General features: G+C 39.5%; 1 protein-coding gene across 1 annotated transcript in view; it reads right to left on the bottom strand.

The window, feature by feature from the left end:
• LOC120226155 overlaps positions 1–18809 on the bottom strand; it is a 147455-nt gene that overhangs the window by 31723 nt on the left and 96923 nt on the right. The window contains exons 3-4 of the mRNA XM_039224349.1: positions 12925–13263; positions 12568–12729 (exon numbers count right to left, since the gene is read on the bottom strand). Of these exons, the coding sequence (XP_039080280.1) occupies positions 12568–12729; positions 12925–13263 (501 nt within the window). The remainder of the gene's footprint in view (positions 1–12567; positions 12730–12924; positions 13264–18809) is intronic.

Raw genomic sequence — 18809 nt, forward strand, 5'->3', positions numbered from 1 at the left:
AAAAACATGAGATATCTTTGCAACTTTGGTGTAAGTAAAGATTTATAAGGATAGAAAACACTAGACCATAAAAGTAACAATACATTGATAAAGTCCAATGTAAAAATTTCTCTTTGAAAAACACATTAAAAAAATAAACAGGCAATCCAAAGACTAAGAGAAAATATTCACAAATATATCTAATGAGGGACTTATATAAAGACTTACTACAACTTTTTTTAGTATATGTGCTGCCAAAGCAAGCACAAGACTTACTACAACTAAACAATAAAAATGAGAACCCAACTTTTTAAGTAGGCAAGAATTGTAGTCACTTCCCAAATGGCTAATATGAACCTGAAAAGTTGCTCAACATTACAGGCAATGAGGGAAATGCAAATTAAAACTAAAATGAGATACTACATATGTATTACAGTGGTTAGAAGGCAAAAGATGGACAATACCAAGTGCTGCTGAATATATGAAATGATACATAAAACGTTGGGTAAGTATGCCAGTCTCTTAAAAGATTAAAAATACACCTACCCTATATAACCCAGCATGTTCTCATAGGTATTTACTTATCAAGACAAATAAAAAGAGACTTGTACACAAATGTCATAGCAGCTTTATTAGTAAAAGCCAGATATGGAAGGAGTCCAAATATCTATCAACAGGTGAATGGATAAATAAGCAACAATATGGAACAACCTAAAGATCATTATTCTGCTTGAAAATAAGCCAGATTACACAGATAGAGAAAGAGAAAGAGACAGAAGAGAGGGAAGGAGGGAGGAAAGAGGGGGAAGGAGAGAATGGGAAGGGGAGAGGGGGGAGAGAGAGAGGCAGGGAGGGAGGGAGGGAGAGAAAGAGAGGGAGAGAACACTGAGTGATTCTGCACATAAAATTGTAAGAATACAAACTAATCTATAGTGACAGGTTGCCTTGAAACAGAGGTAAAGGGAAATATGACTTACAAAGGGGTATGAGGAAACTTTGGGGGACAATGGAAATGTTCACTCTCTGATTGCAGGGATGGTTTCATGTGTGTATGAAAACACATCAAACTGTATACCTTACTGTATAGATTACATGGAAATTATACCTCAATAAAGTAGAAGAAAAATGTTTCAAGAAACAAGCAAACCAAAAAACTTCAGAGCAGAATTAGAGTTAGGAGTCAAGGTAGTGGCTATCTATGAGGGGCAGGGGGCTTCTGGCACACTGGTAATATTCTTTTTTTCTTCTGTGTACTTGTTATGCAAGAGTATTCAAGTTGTAAAAGTGTACACTTATGATATATGTACTTTCCTGTATATTGTTCTTCAATACTAAGTTTTTTATTTATTGTCAAATGTTTATTTTTGAGAGAGACAGGCAGAAGAGAAAGAGACAGAGAATCCCAAGCAGGCTCCGCAGTGTCGCTCAGAACCTAACATGGGGCACGAACTCACGAACAGTAGATCATGAACTGAGCCAAAATCAAAAGTTGGATGCTTAACTGACTGAGCCACCCAGGCACCCCTCAATACAAAGTTTTAAAAAGAGGATATAACATCTACCTATGATCTAGCAATTTGACTCCTTTATCCAAGAGAAATGAAATATCTGTCCACAAAAAGACCTGTACAAAAATAGTCATAGCAGTTTTCTTTACAATAGTCCCAAACTGGAAATCGCCCAGGTACCCGTTAATAGGAAACTAGATAAACAATCTTTGGTGTACACTGTTTATAAAACTGAATATTACTCCACAATAAAAAGAAACAAATTACTAATACAAGCAATAACATGCATGTGTCTAAAAACATCATGCTGAGTGCAAGAATTCAGGGATAAAAGTGTGTATGCACAATCAACTAATACAAAGTTATGGAAAAGGCAAAATTTACCTGTGGTTGCAGTTGCTTCTAGGATACGGAGAAGTAGAGAGAGAGTGGGGAAAGGTAAAGGGTAGACTAATAGAAATGTTTTATATCTCACTAGAAATGTCAGGGAAAAAAATGCTCACTACGAACATGGAAAAATTATGTCTATCAAAACTAGTGAATAACTAAATTAAAGGTTTAATTGGTACCTTTAATTCACCTTGAATAATTCCCAAAAGCATAATGCAAAATCCAAACTTAAGTTTCTGAAAAAAGCCTTTAACTTCAATTTGTGGTGAAGAATGAACTTTATTTAGGTCTCACTTTGCTTTAATTTATCTATTTTTCTTCTACAAACATCATTTCCTAATTATTAGGAAAATGAGAATGTCTTGTCCCAAATGCTTTGTTTTTTTTTAGTTTGAAACAGAGAGCATGAGTGAGCAGGAACAGGAGAGAGGCAGAGAGAGAGAATCCTGAACTGACTGTGCAGAGCCCAACACGGGGTTCCATTTCAGGAATCGAGATTGTGACCTGAGCCGAAATCAAGAGTTGGATGCTTAACCAGTGAGCCACCCAGGTGCCCCATAGGTGCTTTATTTTTAAGATGGCTTCATGTAAGAATATTATACACTATGAAACGAAACTTATCTGAAAGGCCCATTAACAATAATAATTCAGTAAGATTGTATAGTGCTTTCCAAAATGGAGGTGACTGTACCCCAGGAGGTATGAGTGATGATCTAAGAAGAACATACTGGGAGCTCTTTTTATATTTAATCTGTATTATACACATATATTTTAAGTATAGTATAATGTAATAGAACATATATGTTTCCTTAACATACAAAAAGACACTGGCATCTTCATTACGGACACCAGTCAATCATACATCATATAAAGTAATCAAGTATTCTGGTACTAAGTGATTTTAAGTATTCTAAGGAGAGAGTGATAGTATCTGCTAGATACTTTTTCAGGTTTTTTTTTAATGTTTTATTTATTTTTGAGAGAGAGATAGAGACAGCATGAGCAGGGAAGGGTCAGAGAGGGAGTCACATAATCTGAAAACAGGCTTCAGGCTCTGAGCTAGCTGTCAGCATAGAACCCAACACGGGGCTCGAACCCACGAACCGTGAGATCATGACCAGAGCTGAAGTCAGACACTTAACCGACTGAGCCACTTAGGTGCCCCATGAAGCAGCTGTTTTGACCTCAACAAAAGAAAGTTGGGGACGGGAAGAAAGGTTTAATTTCAAAAGCAACTACTGCAGCAAAAGAGAAGCTGAAGCAGTAAGACTGCCAAGTGTTAAAATATTTTACTGATGTAGTTGAGGAGTGACCATAGTATTTTATATCAAACAGTTTTATTAGTTGTTTCATGGCAAAGTATTTAAAAAGAGGTGTTGGGGGCGCCTGGGTGGCTCAGTCAATTAAGCGTCTGACTTCAGCTCAGGTCATAATCTCACAGTTCGTGGGTTCAAGCCCCACGTCAGGCTCTGTGCTGACAGCTAATTCAGAGCCTGGAGCCTGTTTCAGATTCTGTGTCTCCCTCTCTCTCTGACCCTTCCCTGCTCACGTGTGCTCACTCGTTCTCTCTCTCTCTCTCTCAGAAATAAATTTAAAAAAAAGAGGTGTCAAAAAGGTATGCTTTTTTATTTTATTTTAATTTGTTAACGTTTATTCTTGAGAGACAGCATGAGCAGGGGAGGGGCAGAGAGTGGGGAAGACACAGACTCTGAAGCAGGCTCCAGGCTCTGAGCTGTCAGCACAGAGCCCGATGCGGGCTTGAACTCACAAACCACAAGATCATGACCTGAGCAGAAGTCGGACGCTTAACTGACTGAGCCACCCAGGCGCCCCAGCATTTTTTTTTTTTTTATAGAGTCTAAATCTGCTGACTTTCTGTGGTGACTATTAGTAGCATGCCACCTAGCCATTGTTTTTAACAGCAAAAACAAAAAATTGGTTAATCTGTATTTTAAAAATCAATGAGGCATTTTAAAACTCGGTAAAAATATAGTGTAATAATATACAGTAAAAAATAAAGGTATTACAAAAGAAAATAAGGGTGTGTCATCTTGAAGTATTCGTACTCGCATATCCTAAAAACAGAAAAACAATTTTCTAAGTCTTTAAAGGCTTTCCAGAGTTTTCTATGGATCTTGAACACATTTATTAAAAATATATCAATGTAAATTCTTGCCTTGGAAAAGCAAACTTTACTAGCCAAATCTGTAAAACTGATGGATAGAAATTAAACAATGGGTATCTCCAGTAAGAAAGCATAGCCAATCTATACTTACTCTCTTTGGGCATATGTCCCTACATAAGATACCTTCTAGTTAAGACAAGCATTAAAACCAAGTACCAAATTAAACAGATTTAAGACGAAGACTTAAGAATTTCTGTATTACTAAGTAGTAAACCCAAGATTTTTTCAAACATAATGTAGCATATTCATTGCTCCTGCTTTAAAAATATGTATTTATTTTTAAATTGTAGAATAAACAAAAAGGTTTTTTAGCCATTACTAACATTTATAAATACTCTATTCATAGATAAGGGGATCACTGATTCCCTTCACTAGTCTCTAAAGTCATTTGTTACAATATAAAATAAACCAAACAAGCCAATAAAGAATGATTCTTTTTAAATAAACATTATTAAACATTATTAGATCTTAGTGAATCCTTTCAGATGTAATACCAACTGTAAATAATTCTTCAAATAATAGTTTTCACTAAAAACCTTTTACTGAATTTCTATTCTTAAGGGACTGAGGTATTTCAGATGAGTAAAAGCAGGGCTAATACTCCACAATTCAGGGGGATTTAAGAGAGTATAAAATTACAACATAAAGCAAATCAAGTAAGGTCTAGAGAAATGAAGAAGAAAGCAATTAATTCTGCTTGGTGTCTAACAGCTTCACAAAGAAGGTATATGAACTGGGTCTCAAAGGGTAAGTGAGATTTTGACTGGAAAAAGTAGGGAGAGCAATGCATGACTGAGAACCATGGATAGAGGCATGTACAATCTGTATTTTCAAGTCACATTATTGGTTGTTTTGCTGTACTGACTTAGCTAACACTTTTCTTCACATATCAAACAGCAAGATCCTTTTAAAGGCATTTCCCAAAAAAGCATCAACTTCTTAAGTATGGTTACAAAACTGGTTTATTGCAATTCTACAATATTTGGGCCTATTTAAAATGTTTACAGTTCTAATTACCTCCAGATTCACCATTCTTCACCAGGGGGCTTAAATTTTAAGTGTCACATAATGATAAGACATCATTATGGACCTCCCAATATTGCTTTTCTTCTCATGTAAAGGAATGACTTATTTGTCCTTTCTTTTCTAAACCTAATCTAATCCCTCCCCTTTTTCAAATCCCAGTACCCTGTGCTTCTTCTTGGACTCTGCTCCCTTAATTACATTCTCTACTGATTCCTTGTATCTTGCACTTAAACTGATATGCTGTTCTGGAGGCATGAATACCTAGTTCTTGACTTCTCCATCACATCTAGCTCTGCCTAACAAAGAGAAGCAATATGTATTTTTTTTTTTTTTTTACAAATAGTTTATTGTCAAATTAGTTTCTACATAACACTCAGTGCTCATCCCCAAAGTGCCCTCCTTCATGTCCATCCCCCCCTCCCCCCTACATCCATCAGTCCTCAGTTTTTGTCAGCATTCAAGAGTCTCTCATGGTTTGCCTCTCTCCCTTTCCCCCACCATTTCCGCCCTTCTTCTCCCCCTTGGTCCTCCGTCAAGTTCCTCCTAATCCTCCTATACGTGCAAACATATGGTATTTGTCCTTCTCTGCCTGACTTATTTCGCTCAGCATAACACCCTCAAGGTCCATCCATGTTGCTACACATGGCTAGATTTCATTGTTTCTCATTGCCATGTAGTATTCCATGGTATAGATAAACCACATCTTCTTGATCCATTCGTCTGTTGATGGACACTTAGGCTCTTTCCATGTTTTAGCTGAAACAATATGTATTTTATTAACACCAAAATATATACTGTTTTAAAAGCCATTCTGTAAATTAGAGTGATGTATTTTAAGACATCTGCCTCAACATGTGGTAAATTGTATCTTAAAGTAACAGCCATAAGAGCATGGGATAAAGCTTAGAGATCATTTAATTTGGGGGTTTTCTATTATTTCCCAATAAAACTTTCCTAGATGAAATCTTTTTTTAGCTTAAATCCAAGTTAGTTAACATACAGTGTAATAATGTTTTCTGGAAAAGAATTTAGGGATTCATCCAGTGCCCATCCCAGTGTCCCTTGCCCATTTAGCCCATCCCTCCAGCAACCCTCAGTTTGTTCTCTGTATTTGTCTCTATGGTTTGTCTCCCTCTGTTTTTACATTATTTTTGCTTCCCTTCCTTCACGTTCATCTGTTTTGTTTCTTAAATTCTACATACGAGTGAAATCATGGTATCTGTCTTTCTCTGACTTATTTTGCTTAGCATTATACACTCTAGTTCTATTCACACTGTTGCAAATGGCAAGATCTCATTCATTTTGATTGCTGAATAATATTCTATTATATATATATATACCACATCTTTATTCATTCATCAGTTGATGGACATTTGACTTTCCATACTTTGGCTATTGTTGATAGTGCTGCTATAAACACTGGGGCACATGTCTAGATGACATTATTTTTTAATTTTTTTCTTAAATGTTTATTTATATTTGAGAGAGAGAAACATAGTGTGAGTGGGGCAGAGGCTGAGATAGAGGGAGACACAGAATCCAAAACAGACTCTAGGGTCCGAGCTGTCAGCACAGGGCCCCATGCAGGGCTTAAACTCGCCAACTGGGAGATCACGGCCTGAGCAGAAGTTGGACACGTAATCAATTGAGCTACCCAGATGCCCCTCCAGATGAAACTTTTATACAGCATCTCAGATACATAAAACTGACACAAATGCTGCTCATACTATTCTATGTTCAAATATATTAATTTATTACCATCTCAAAGAGACAAATTAAGGATTAAGTATGTTAGCTAATAGTCTTGTAACAATCTAAGCAAACCAATTATTACTGTAGTGTTTTGATTTCACCCAGATAAGTAGTTTCAAGTAGGTGGCAGCTTTTGTAGTCTCAGGACATGCTTCAATTAAATTGAAAAAAAATTACTTTTATTCATTTTAATTTTATATAATTTATTGTCAAATTGGCTTATATACAACACCCACTGCTCATCCCAACAAGTGTCCTCCTCAATGCCTATCACCCATTTCCCCTCTGCTGAAAAAAAAATTTTAAAGTAAGTTTTTTCTTTCAAAATTGGTTTTGAATATGTTGTTATGGTTCTCAATCTGTTAATTTTTTTTACTATGCAACAAAACCTTTACTAACATTTTGAACAGCTATTGAAAAAAACAGCAATTCAGCTTTACCAAAACTGGTAAATCTAAAACAGGTAAAACTGGTAATATCTAAATTTAGAGTGGGGCAAATGGCTAGAACACAGAGTAATGCCATCACTGAGTATATGAATTCAAGACTGAAGAATTAACAGCCAACCCTCAGATGGAGAAGCAGGTGCAGAGTTGATCCTTTCTGGATGCTGTAATCAGAAAGAGTGCTGCTATCTTCCAGCAGCTTTGCCTGCAAAAGGTGAGCCTCTGCTGGTCAGGGCAGATCCCTTCTTTATCTTGGATCTTAGCCTTTACATTATCAATGATGTCACTGGGCTTCACCTCCAGAGTGATGGTTTTGCCAGTCAGGGTCTTTGCAAAGATCTGCATACCACCACTCAGATGCGGGGCCGGGTGTAGGGATGACCCTTTCTAGATATTGTCATCAGAAAGAGTGTGGCCACCTTCCAGCTGCTTGCCTGCAATGATGAGCCTCTGCTGTTGGGGGTGGGGGGGGTACAGGGAGATGCCCTCTTTACGCTGGATCTTTTTCCATGGTGTCACGGGGTTACACTTCCAAAGCGATAGTCTTTCTGGTCAAAGTCTTAGTGAATCTTTGCATTTTGACTTGCTAGTGAATGCAAGGATACTAAATCCAATCACAATGAGTCATTTCCATGCCAACACCCAACAATGCCAGCTGCTTCTGAACTCAAAATTTTTTGTATACATACATGAAGGTTGCCACTGCCATTCAATGGAGAAAGAACAGTCCTTTCACCAAATGATGCTGATAAATGCTGGTAAACCAGATATACACATGTGAAAGGATATGGTTGGCCCCGTATCTAACACCACACATAAATATTAACTAAACATAAAAGCTTAAACTATAAAACTATTAGAAGAAAACATATGGGAAAACCTTCATGACATTGGATTTGGCAATGATTTCTTGGACATGACACCAAGAGCATCAGCACCAACAGGAGGAAAAAAAGATAAAGTGGACCTCATTAAAATGAAAACTCTGTACATCAAAGAATACCATCAACAGAGTGAAAAGGCAACCCATGACAATGTAAATTGTAAATCATGGATCTGATGTGAAATTAATATCCAAAATATATAAGGAATTCCTACAACTCAACAACAAAACAGCCCAATTTTTTAAACCGAGCAAAGGACAAGGACAGACATTGCTACAAAGATACACAAATGGTCAATAAGTACTTGAAAAGATGCTCAATATCACTAATCATTAGAAAAATGCAAATCAAAACCACAATGAGATGCTACTTCATACTCATTAGGATGGCCATTTTAAAACAAAGCAAAACCCTGAAAATAGCAATTGTTGCTAAAGATGTGGAGAGGCCAGAACCATTGTACACTGCTAATAGAAGCGTAAAATGCTGCAGCCACTGTGGAAAACAGTATGAAGGTTCCTCAAAAATCAAACACAGAATTACCATATGATCCCGCAATTCTACTGCTGGTATATACCCAAAAGAACTGAAAGCAGGGACTAAAACAGGCATGTGTATGACAAGGTTCAAAGCAGCATTATTCACAACAGCCAAAAAGCAGAAACAACAAACATCTCTCTAAAAATGAATAAAAAATGAATAAACACACACACACACAATGGAATATTATTCAGCCTTTAATAAGGAATGAAATTCTGATTTATCCTATAACATGATGAACTTTGAAGACATTAAAATAAGCCAAATATAAAAGAACAAATATTGCAGATTTCCATTTATATAAAGTACCTAGGGTAGCCAAGTTCATAAGAACAGTAAGTAGAAAAGTAACTACCAGAGGCTAGAGAGAGGGGGGTGCAGAGTTATTATTTAATGAGTAATTTCAGTTTGGAATGATGAAAAAGTTCTTAAGATAATGGTTGTACAACTTTGTGAATGTACTTAATACAACTGAAATGTACAATTAAAAATGGTTAAAATGGTAAATCTTATGTTATATATTTTACAATAAAAAAATTTGTGTGTGTTATTATGGTGGCAGTATAAAAATGTAGTTAAGAAAACTACAAATTCCTAAGAAAGCTTAGGAATTATGCGGACTGGTTTCAAACCCAGGTCTGTCATTTTATAGGTCTGTAGTCTAAGCCGGTTTATTCAGAGTGTTACAGAATTTACTTCATAGGATTATGTCAAGACGTAAATTTTACATGTAAAACACTTAAAACAAGGCATGTCATTTAGTAGTCACTTTTTATTAATATAGGTTTAAAGGGATACAGGAGTGCTGATGCACAGGGGCACATGTACCCCAATGTTCATAGCAGCACTCTCAACAGTAGCCAAAACATGGAAAGAGCCTAAGTGTCCATCAACTGACGAACGGATCAAGAATATGTGGTTTATCTATACAATGGAATAGTACATGGCAATGAGAAAGAATGAAATCTGGCCATGTGTAGCAACATGGATGGACCTTGAGGGTGCTATGCTGAAGAAAATAAGTCAGGCAGAGAAGGACAGATACCATATGTTTGTACATATAGGTGGATTAGGAGGAACTTAACAGAGGACCATGGAGGAGGAAGAAGGGAAAAATAGTTGGGGAACGGGAAGGAGGCAAACCATGAGAGACTCTTGAATGCTGAGAACTCAGGGCTGATGGGGGTGGAGGAGAGGGGAAGGCGGGTGATGGGCATGGAAGAGGGCACTTGTTGGGATGAGCACTGGGTGTTATATGGAAACCAACTTGACAAAAAACTGCTTAAGAAAAATAAAATATAATATAGGTTTAAAATACATTTTTAATGAGATTTAAGTGAAACATCTGCAGAACCCTTGAAGGTCCTCCACAAAATTCCAAAGCAGTAAAACACACACTGAAAACCAGTAATCTAATCCAAATTTCTCATTTTACAGGTAATTAGAATCCAAGATAAAAGATTAGCCTGAGGTCACATATCTTGCTTTGCTAATGTTAATTTTCCTAAGAGTTTGGGATTAACAATAATGCTGACATTCGAATACTTCAAAACCAAGGCAAAGCCATGAGATTCTATAGACTCCATGAATAGTGTGATATCATCCACCATGCTAATCTAAACAATATAGTAATTATGTATGGGGTAAAAACCGAAAGAGAGCAAAACCAAAGGAAAAGTCATCTTAATTATCCTCAAAGACATGGTTAAAAACACTTCAGAAAATAAAGTGTTAAAAATATTAGCGAAAAACAAATTATATTGACCAAGAGTATGAGGCATACCCAGTATGTGCACACTACTCCACTCCTGTTAGCCATTTACTACATAATCTTAGACCTCTCAATCTGAAATATCAGCTGCTTTTCTACCGAATAGAGCTATTATTCACCACGAGGAAATATCTACAAATAATTCTTTATTAAATTCAGAGGAGAGCAACAGTCCAAATAACACAAAATGTCTAATCCAAAAAATCGTGTATTAAAGCTTTGTTGACATTTTTGTACTTATTTGAATAGGGCTCGATTTGGTTTCTGGGAAATTCACAACACAAAAAACAAAATAACAGAGACAATCTTTGAAGGTTAGACTCAACAAGAGCTAAAAAGCTTTTGAGCGTCTCTATGTTGCCCTATCCCCATTGGTCTTACTCCTCAATTGGGGTCTCAAAGGATAGTGCCACCTCTGCTTGGAATGTCCTCCTCATCTACATCAGCTGAAATTCTACCCATTCTTCTTCTTTTTAAAATCCTACCCATTAAAGGTGCCACATAAATGTCACAGCTGCCATGAATTTTCCCCCAGTGCTACCAATCTAGAATTAATCTCTCTCCTCTTTGCTCCCCTATTTTGCATCTCTACTTCAACATTATATAATGCATTGCATTACAAATTACCTACCGTAACTTCTTCCCCCACTTTACCCCTAGGAAAATCCCAAGGGCAGTAGGCTAAGGAAGAAAAGAATCAACATTTGCTAACACAGTCACAGCCTTGCAAGGTGCTAGGCAGTTTGCATACATTATCTCATTGAATCTCTGACAACCACCTGGGGAGATAAACTGGTGGTGTTATTCCCATTTTACTGATAGAAAAGTACTGTTGAGAGTTAATAGCTTAGCGGTCACACCACTACCCAATTCCAGGTTTATGGAGCCTCTGGTTTCCCTGGCTTCAAAGAGCTCTTTCCATCACGCCGTGCGGCAGGTCTGGTCCACTCTGTGTGTCCCCCACTCTAGCAGACAGTAGGCATTCCACAAAGATTTGCTGAATTTAATATTCCTATGAACTCACTACCACCCTTTTAATAATCCGTTCACACTCTATCCCTAGGACGTTACCTTTACGGTTCCTATACAGATTTCACATACACACAGGCAGCTCTCCACATCTCCAAGGGAAATGCTGCAGACACATCAACCCTTATGGGGAGGTGAAGTGAAGAACCTTTCAGTTCTCCCAGATTTCCCTAATTACCCTTCCCACCAAATGTTAAGAAACCTCCCTCACACAAGACACAGTTGAATGCAACGCTTATTCCCTTCCAAAAAGCTCTTATTTCATACCAAGCAACGTCTCCGTGCTTAGAAGCAGTAAAGGCTTGTGCGGTTCCCAGTTCACACTGTGGGGACACCCTAAGACACTGTCTGAATAAGAAAACCACATCTTACAGACTGTCTTAAAATGAAGGCATCCTAACAGTATTACTCTGCCTCCCCCTCCTCCTCACCATCCCCCCCCCCCCCCCCCCCCCCCCCCCCCCCCCGCCCCATGAATTGCAGTTTGGATTTCCGGCGGGAATGCACACAGACACAGCAACATGAGAGGGGGCTCAAAACCAAGGGACCAATTACTTAGCCTGCTTAATTAGAAAGAAGGCGCAAAAAGCGCCCCGCATTTCTCTATCTCTGCACTGAATTCATGTATGAAAGGTGGGGGCCACCGAAGCCCGAGGAATCCCAGACACGGAATCACTGGTTTCTGCGGCGAGTAGGGGAGAATCCTTTCCTCCTCGCGGTCCCGGGCACCAGACCCCGATACCGAATCCAAGCCCAACCGCACCCTCCCAGGCGGTCCTGTGTCTCATTGTCTCCCTCCGTCACTGCCCCCAGGGGCGCAGGGGGCAGCCCACGCCCCAACGACCCCCACCCACCCGCCGCCGCCGCTTCGCCGGGCGTGGTCCAACGAGCCCGGCCCGGCAGGGACCCCGCCCCAAGCTCGGCTGCCCGCACCGCGCCCGGACGGCTGGGCCGGGCCGGGCGCCGGGAAAATGGAGGCGGGAGCAGAGGCAGCGTCTCACGGCCCGCGCCCGGCCGGCTCCCTCCGCCCGCCTCGAGGGTGAGGCTGAGCACTCACCGCGGCAGCTGCTCGATCCTCCAGCGGCCCCGGACTGGACAGCCGCCGCTCGCGACGCTCCGGCCGCCACCCCGCCGCCGCCTCAGGCGCGGCGCTCCTTCCCCGGAGACGCCGTGAGCGCCCGCAGCTCCCGCGCCGCGCGCACCGTGACTGACTGACTGACTGACCGGGCGGCGGCGGCGGGGGCGGGGCGGGAGCGCGCAGCAGGCGGGGCGGCCGCAGCGCCCAGCGGTGGCCGACCCCAGGGCAGCCGCGTCCGGCCGAGACGCAGAAGGCGGAGCTGAGGGCCGGCCGGCGGACAGGCGGACCGACTCACGCCCGGCCGCTAGCGGCCCCCGCCCGCCGCCAACCACTCACTTCCGGCGCAGGCGGCCGCGCCCGCCCCTCCCGGGCGTCCGCCCGCAGCCAGCGCCCCCCGCCCGCGCCCCCTCGCCGGCTCTGCTCACCCTCCCTGCAGGCGCCGGACCGCACCCAGCCGGGGCTGTCCTCCCTGCTCCGCCTTTCCTCCGCGCGCGCCTGTGAACCGCCTCCAGGAACCAGTGAATCAGAGAATGAATGAGCGAGGAAGGAAAATCCCGGTGCGGTCCCACCCCCTGCTCGCCTTTCGTTGGAAGCAGGCCCCGTGGCCTCGGTCCCAGGGCCGTGAGACACACCGAAGCTTCGAGCAGATCTGTCACAGGACCTGTATGCATTCACCTTTATGTCATCCACGTATTCAAAGACCCCAGCAACACATCAGATGTCTTAGGCGCTTAAAGGATCATTGTCGTTACAGTCCGTGAGACCTTTTTTAGGGAAACCAATTTTGGCCGACAACTCTATATGTATTTTTGTTAACTGTATTGAGAAGCTTTTAGTAATTGGGCATTTCAATGATTTTTAGTTACTTTTTACCTTTGAAATTTGCTTATCTTGCGTCCTGAAGTTCTGTCACCCCTCCCCCCCCCATACTGAAATTGTTTAGGAATAAGGTGTTGGCATTTTTCTGGATCACCAAGCTCTAAATTCCTCATATGCTGCTCATTTTGATACAAGCTTGACATACTCAGACTTTTAGGTTTTAATCTTAAGTTTTTATATCTTTATTTTGACCTCCTGAAGTTGAACAAAGAAAGAAAAAAATAGAATTAAATTATTTTTGCCTGGCTACATGCAAAGTAAGTTTGTTGACAGCATTAAAACAATTGACCAATCAGAAGTGTGACGTGGAAATAGTTGTAGTGAACATTCCTTTTCATGCCTTCTCATCTGCGTGCTAAATAAGAGTATCTGCATCTTAAATTTTCACAGATGAGGAATTAACTATAACATTTCTGACATCTGGGCTCCCTTTCTAAGATCCAGAGTATTTGTTTCTCTGTCCTGGGGCCATATCCTGGTTTGGTTAATTACATTCCATTTTTTCATATATTCTTAAGGACTGTCATATGGTTCCAGCCTTTTTGCACAAGCTGTTCCGAACTGGTGCACAATCCGTTTCAAACTGGCATTTAGAACCAAACAGTACAGTTACTAGTTGCATTTCACACTTGAGATATTTGTACTTTAGAAACATAACTCTACTTTTGCATTTTAAGCTTTATAGGTGCTTTAATATTCTGTAGAATAATGTAATCTTATATATGAAAATGGTGCTGCTGACCAATTCCTTGCCTTCTGTTTCTTTCTGTGGAATTATTTCACTAAGTTATGATATTGCCTAATGAATGTAATACAATAGATTGTTTTTATATATTCCATAATGCTAGCATAGTAAATTGCACAATAACTATTTTTAAATTAATAAATGTAAATGTTTTGATAAGTGATAATTCATATGTATCTGTCTACACCCTTTCATCCCATTTCCCTTATGGCCAGGTTTGTTGAGATTATGCACACCTGAGCCCCAGACCTAATAAATTTCTTTTGTCATCAAACACTATTACTAGGCTGAGTGATACTATACAAGATATTCACTTTACTGAACTTCCTTTAAAAAATAGATCATTGAGTGCTTTTAAATAGCTTTTTCCTCCCAGTGCTTAGGTTGGTCAAGGGAAAGAAAGAAAGAGAGAGAGAGAGAGAAAGAAAAAGCAAGCAAGCAAGCAGACAGGCGTTTTTCAGCCATTGAGAAAAGTTCTCAGGTTCATTAAGCAAGTTCTCAACATTTCTTTGAAGCCATAAAACCATTCATTCATTCAACAAGAATTTATTGAGCTCTAACAAAAGCAAGAAAGATATGGCAGGGTGGTTCCTGCCCTCAAAAAGCACACAGTCTAATGGGTAAAGGATGCAAGGAAGTCACTATTACAGAGTCCATTCCCAGCTCAGGAAAGCATTCCAGTGGAGGGGATTCTTGAACTGAATGTTCAGTGACAGGGAGGAGCTAACCTGATAAGGAAGGAAGGAACTGGCATTCCAGACAAAGGCAACAATACCTATGCAGGAATGGAGGCACCAAACAGCACAACACTTTAGAGGTTCTGCAAGCAGTTCTGTTTTGTCCAGACAAGCAGAGAGAAGGCTCAAAGAGATGGGAGGAAAAGGTAGAAGGGCTTCTTTAAGGCGGGGGGGGGAGGGGGTGGGGGTGCTTACGTGTTAAACCAAGGAGTTTGAACTTGATACTCCAGGAAATATAATGAATAATAAAATCTTTGGAGATTTTAAACCCCAGAACAACTGAATTTGTGTTTTGGAGACCAGGGAGACCAGACTGGGGCAGGAGTACATTAGAAGGTGATGGCAACAACCGGGACAAGCCATGCTGCGGGTGAAGTAGGCAGAAGGGACTAGATGGGAGAAATGCTAAAGAGGTAGACTCCATAGGATTTGATTTGTAATTGGATATAAGGGAGTGAAAGAGAAGGAGAGCTAAGATGACCCTCGGAGTTTTAGTTTGGGAGTCAGACTGGAATGCAGTGGCCATCTCTGTGAAGTAGAGACTCCGGAAGGAAGAGCAGGTTCCAGGGGACAGGCTGAATACCTCTAGAAGAAGGAGTAGTACCATAATTCCAGGTATATCAAAGGATCATAGTCTGTCATTTCCAAAAGTGTGTTATTTGGAACTTGAGTTCCACATGATATTAGTAGGTATGATTCCAAAAACATAAAATTTTCCTTTAATTTAATTCGTGAAAAAATGCTAGATTAAACAAAATTTAGTGGGTTTTTAAACTAGAGTGGTTTTCAGTGGTCTTAATATGTTAATGTTCACTGTAAATTTCTAAGAGATACATGTTATATGCAGCATTTCCCAAATGTATTCAACCTTGAACTGCTTTTTTTTTTCCAATGGAACATCTCATAAAACATGTGTTCCACACAACACACTTTGGGAAATGCTGACCTAAGCCAGATTTTTGGCTTAGAGATAACTATAGCCCCAAAAGAAGTGATTGCCTAAAGTTAAATAACTCTTATCAGAAGACATTAGACTAGAATCCATATCCTCTGACCCCACTCACATGTTCTTTCTGCTATAATTTCTAAAGCTATGATAATTTTTGATGATTACCACTTTATATAATGTGAAAAGATTTTTACATGGGAAAAGTGGGACCAATTGTTACCTTAGTATAATCTTTCTGATAATTTAGCAGGAGCCTTGTAAAATTAAATCACCTAACTAAACAGGACATCCATCTAGTTGCCCTAGCCCTGAGGTATCTTTAATAAAACAAACTTTCAGAAATGAATAGAAACATAAAAATTCTCCCGAGAAATTTTACTGTTGATATTTTTACCCCTTCATCTTGAAGGGAGACTGTGAAAATCCACACCAGGTTTTGACTTCCTCTCTGGCACAATTCCCCTGCTTCTGAAGACTCTAATAGCTAGTGGATGGGAAGATTTTCATATCCTAAATTCATAGTCCTTTTCCCAAGAGGAGAAGTTTTAATATTTCCTATTCTTAGAAAAAGGAGACAAATTATTTGTTCCCAAGAGACTTTTTTGGGACAATAGGACACATTCTTTTTAAGAGTAAAAGAGTAGCTTTTATACACGTTAGTTTTAAAACTAGTCATCACTGTCTTCTGTTACAGTAATTTAAACTGTTTCCTATCTAGATGTTATCTTTTAGTAGGTACACCAGGGACCGTCCCATGTAGTATAAATATATTGAATGAATGACTAATTATTTACTTAAAAAACCTGTAGTCATAAGTAGTGAAAAGAACACTACTTATTTATCAATTTATCAAAACTATTCCTTTAGTGTCTACCATGTCTCCAGCTCTGTTGAATCACTTTAAGCAGTACTAGAGAAATACAAGTAGTCTGATTTAAAAAAAATGATCTCACCCATTGTTGGAAAGGATGGGAAAAAAAACCCCAACACATTCTCATACACTGTATGTGGGAATATAAATTGTTACAAACTTATTCTGGAGGGCAGTTTAGCAATAGACATTAAAATACCTTCAACTGTTTATCTCTTTGACCAAGCAATTTCTCTTCTATGAATTTATTCCAAAGAGTAAGAGCAAAACATTAGCTAGGATATTGTGGGATAATAGCAAATAACTGTAAATCCCCTAAATGTCTAGCAATGAGATTAAGAAAATGATGAGTTTTGGGGGAGGGGCCGCGTGGGTGGCTTAGTCGGTTAGACATCCGACTTTGGCTTAGGTCATGATCTCACCGTTTGTGGGTTCGAGCCCCACGTCTGGCTCTGTGCTGACAGCTAGCTCAGAGCCTGGAGCCTATCATCGGATTCTGTATCTCCCTCTCTCTCTGACCCTCCTCTGCTCACACTGTCTCTCTCTCTCTCTCAAAAATAAATAAAAAACATTAAAAAATTAAAAGAAAATGATGATTTTTAGAAGAATAATTTTTGATATGCACAATATGATGATTAATAAAAAATTACAAACACGAATAATATGAATTCATGAAAAAACATATTACATAGGAAAAATGTAGAAGAGAATACCAGAAGAAGACAAAAATGTTTATTGCCAAGTGGTATAAGATTATGGCACTTTCTTTTATTTCCTTATCTTTTAATGAGTTTGTATTCTTTTTTTAAAAAAATTTTTTAACATTTATTTATCTTTGAGAGATAGAGAGACAGAGCGTGAGCAGGGGAGGACAGAGAGAGAGGGAGACACAGAATCCAAAGCAGGCTCCAGGCTCCAAGCTGCCACTCCAAAGCCCGACACAGGGCTCGAACTCATGAACTTGCAAGATCATGACCTGAGCCCAAGTTGACCGCTTAACTGACTGAGCCACCCAGGTACCCCTAAATTTGTACTCTTTAATTAGCAATTAAAATGAATGAACTAAGTTAATATTTATGAAGATAAATAAATCTCTGAAACAAAATATTGAACAAAATAACACACAGAGCATTAATTATTTAACAGAAAATAAAGTTAATTTTAATATAAAAAGGGATCTCTGCATTCAAGAAACTGTTAGTGAGGCAAGAACCAATGAACTAACCTGAGAACAACTAAAAACTCAGCTCTGATACAGACTAAATACAATAGGAGTTAAGAGAAAGAGAGAAATTGGGGCACATGGGTAGTTCAGTCTGTTAAGCGTCCAACTCTTGACTTCAGCTCAGGTAATGATCTCTCCTTTCGTGAGTTTGAGCCCTGCATCAGGCTGTGCATGAAGCCCGCTTAGGATTCTCTGTTTACCTCTTTCTCTCCCCCTGCCCTGCTTGTTCTCTATCTTTCCCAAAAAATTAAAAGAAAAGAAAGAAAAAGAGAAGAGAGAAATTGAGTGGGGCTGGAGCAGGTTAAGATGACTTTGTGAAAGAAGTGAGACTTAGCTGGTGATTGGAATCTGAGTGCCAAAGGGAAGAAACAGAGTCAGGGGTAGTAACATAAGGTGAGGCAAGAGCCTTGCATGGGCCGTGCTAGACACATCTTAACCCTCCCAGTTGAACATTAACAACTGCAGAACCCTTGATCTTTGCCTATAACAGTATATTTGTTTCTTTCCCACAAGTGGGATTTACATACCCTATGTAATATGTATATGTAATAAGTAGAGTATTACATATCCTATGTAATTTTTAAAACATATTAGATATTTTTTGTTTGTTTGTTTTTACGAGTAGCCCTTCTACAGGAAGGGACATGTTATCTCTAAAGTCTGTAGAACGGGACATTTCCAGATATTTATTTAGAACAAACAACAGCTATTATGCAAGAGCAGTTATCACAACCTGCACTCTTATGAGTGTTCTGTCATCCACAATCAGACCATGTAGAAATTGAACCAATCAGAACTCAGCAATTCTCTGATTA

This window comes from Hyaena hyaena, unplaced genomic scaffold (genome assembly GCF_003009895.1).
Source record: "Hyaena hyaena isolate Hyena2069 unplaced genomic scaffold, ASM300989v1 scaffold_1612, whole genome shotgun sequence".
NCBI lineage: Eukaryota > Metazoa > Chordata > Mammalia > Carnivora > Hyaenidae > Hyaena > Hyaena hyaena.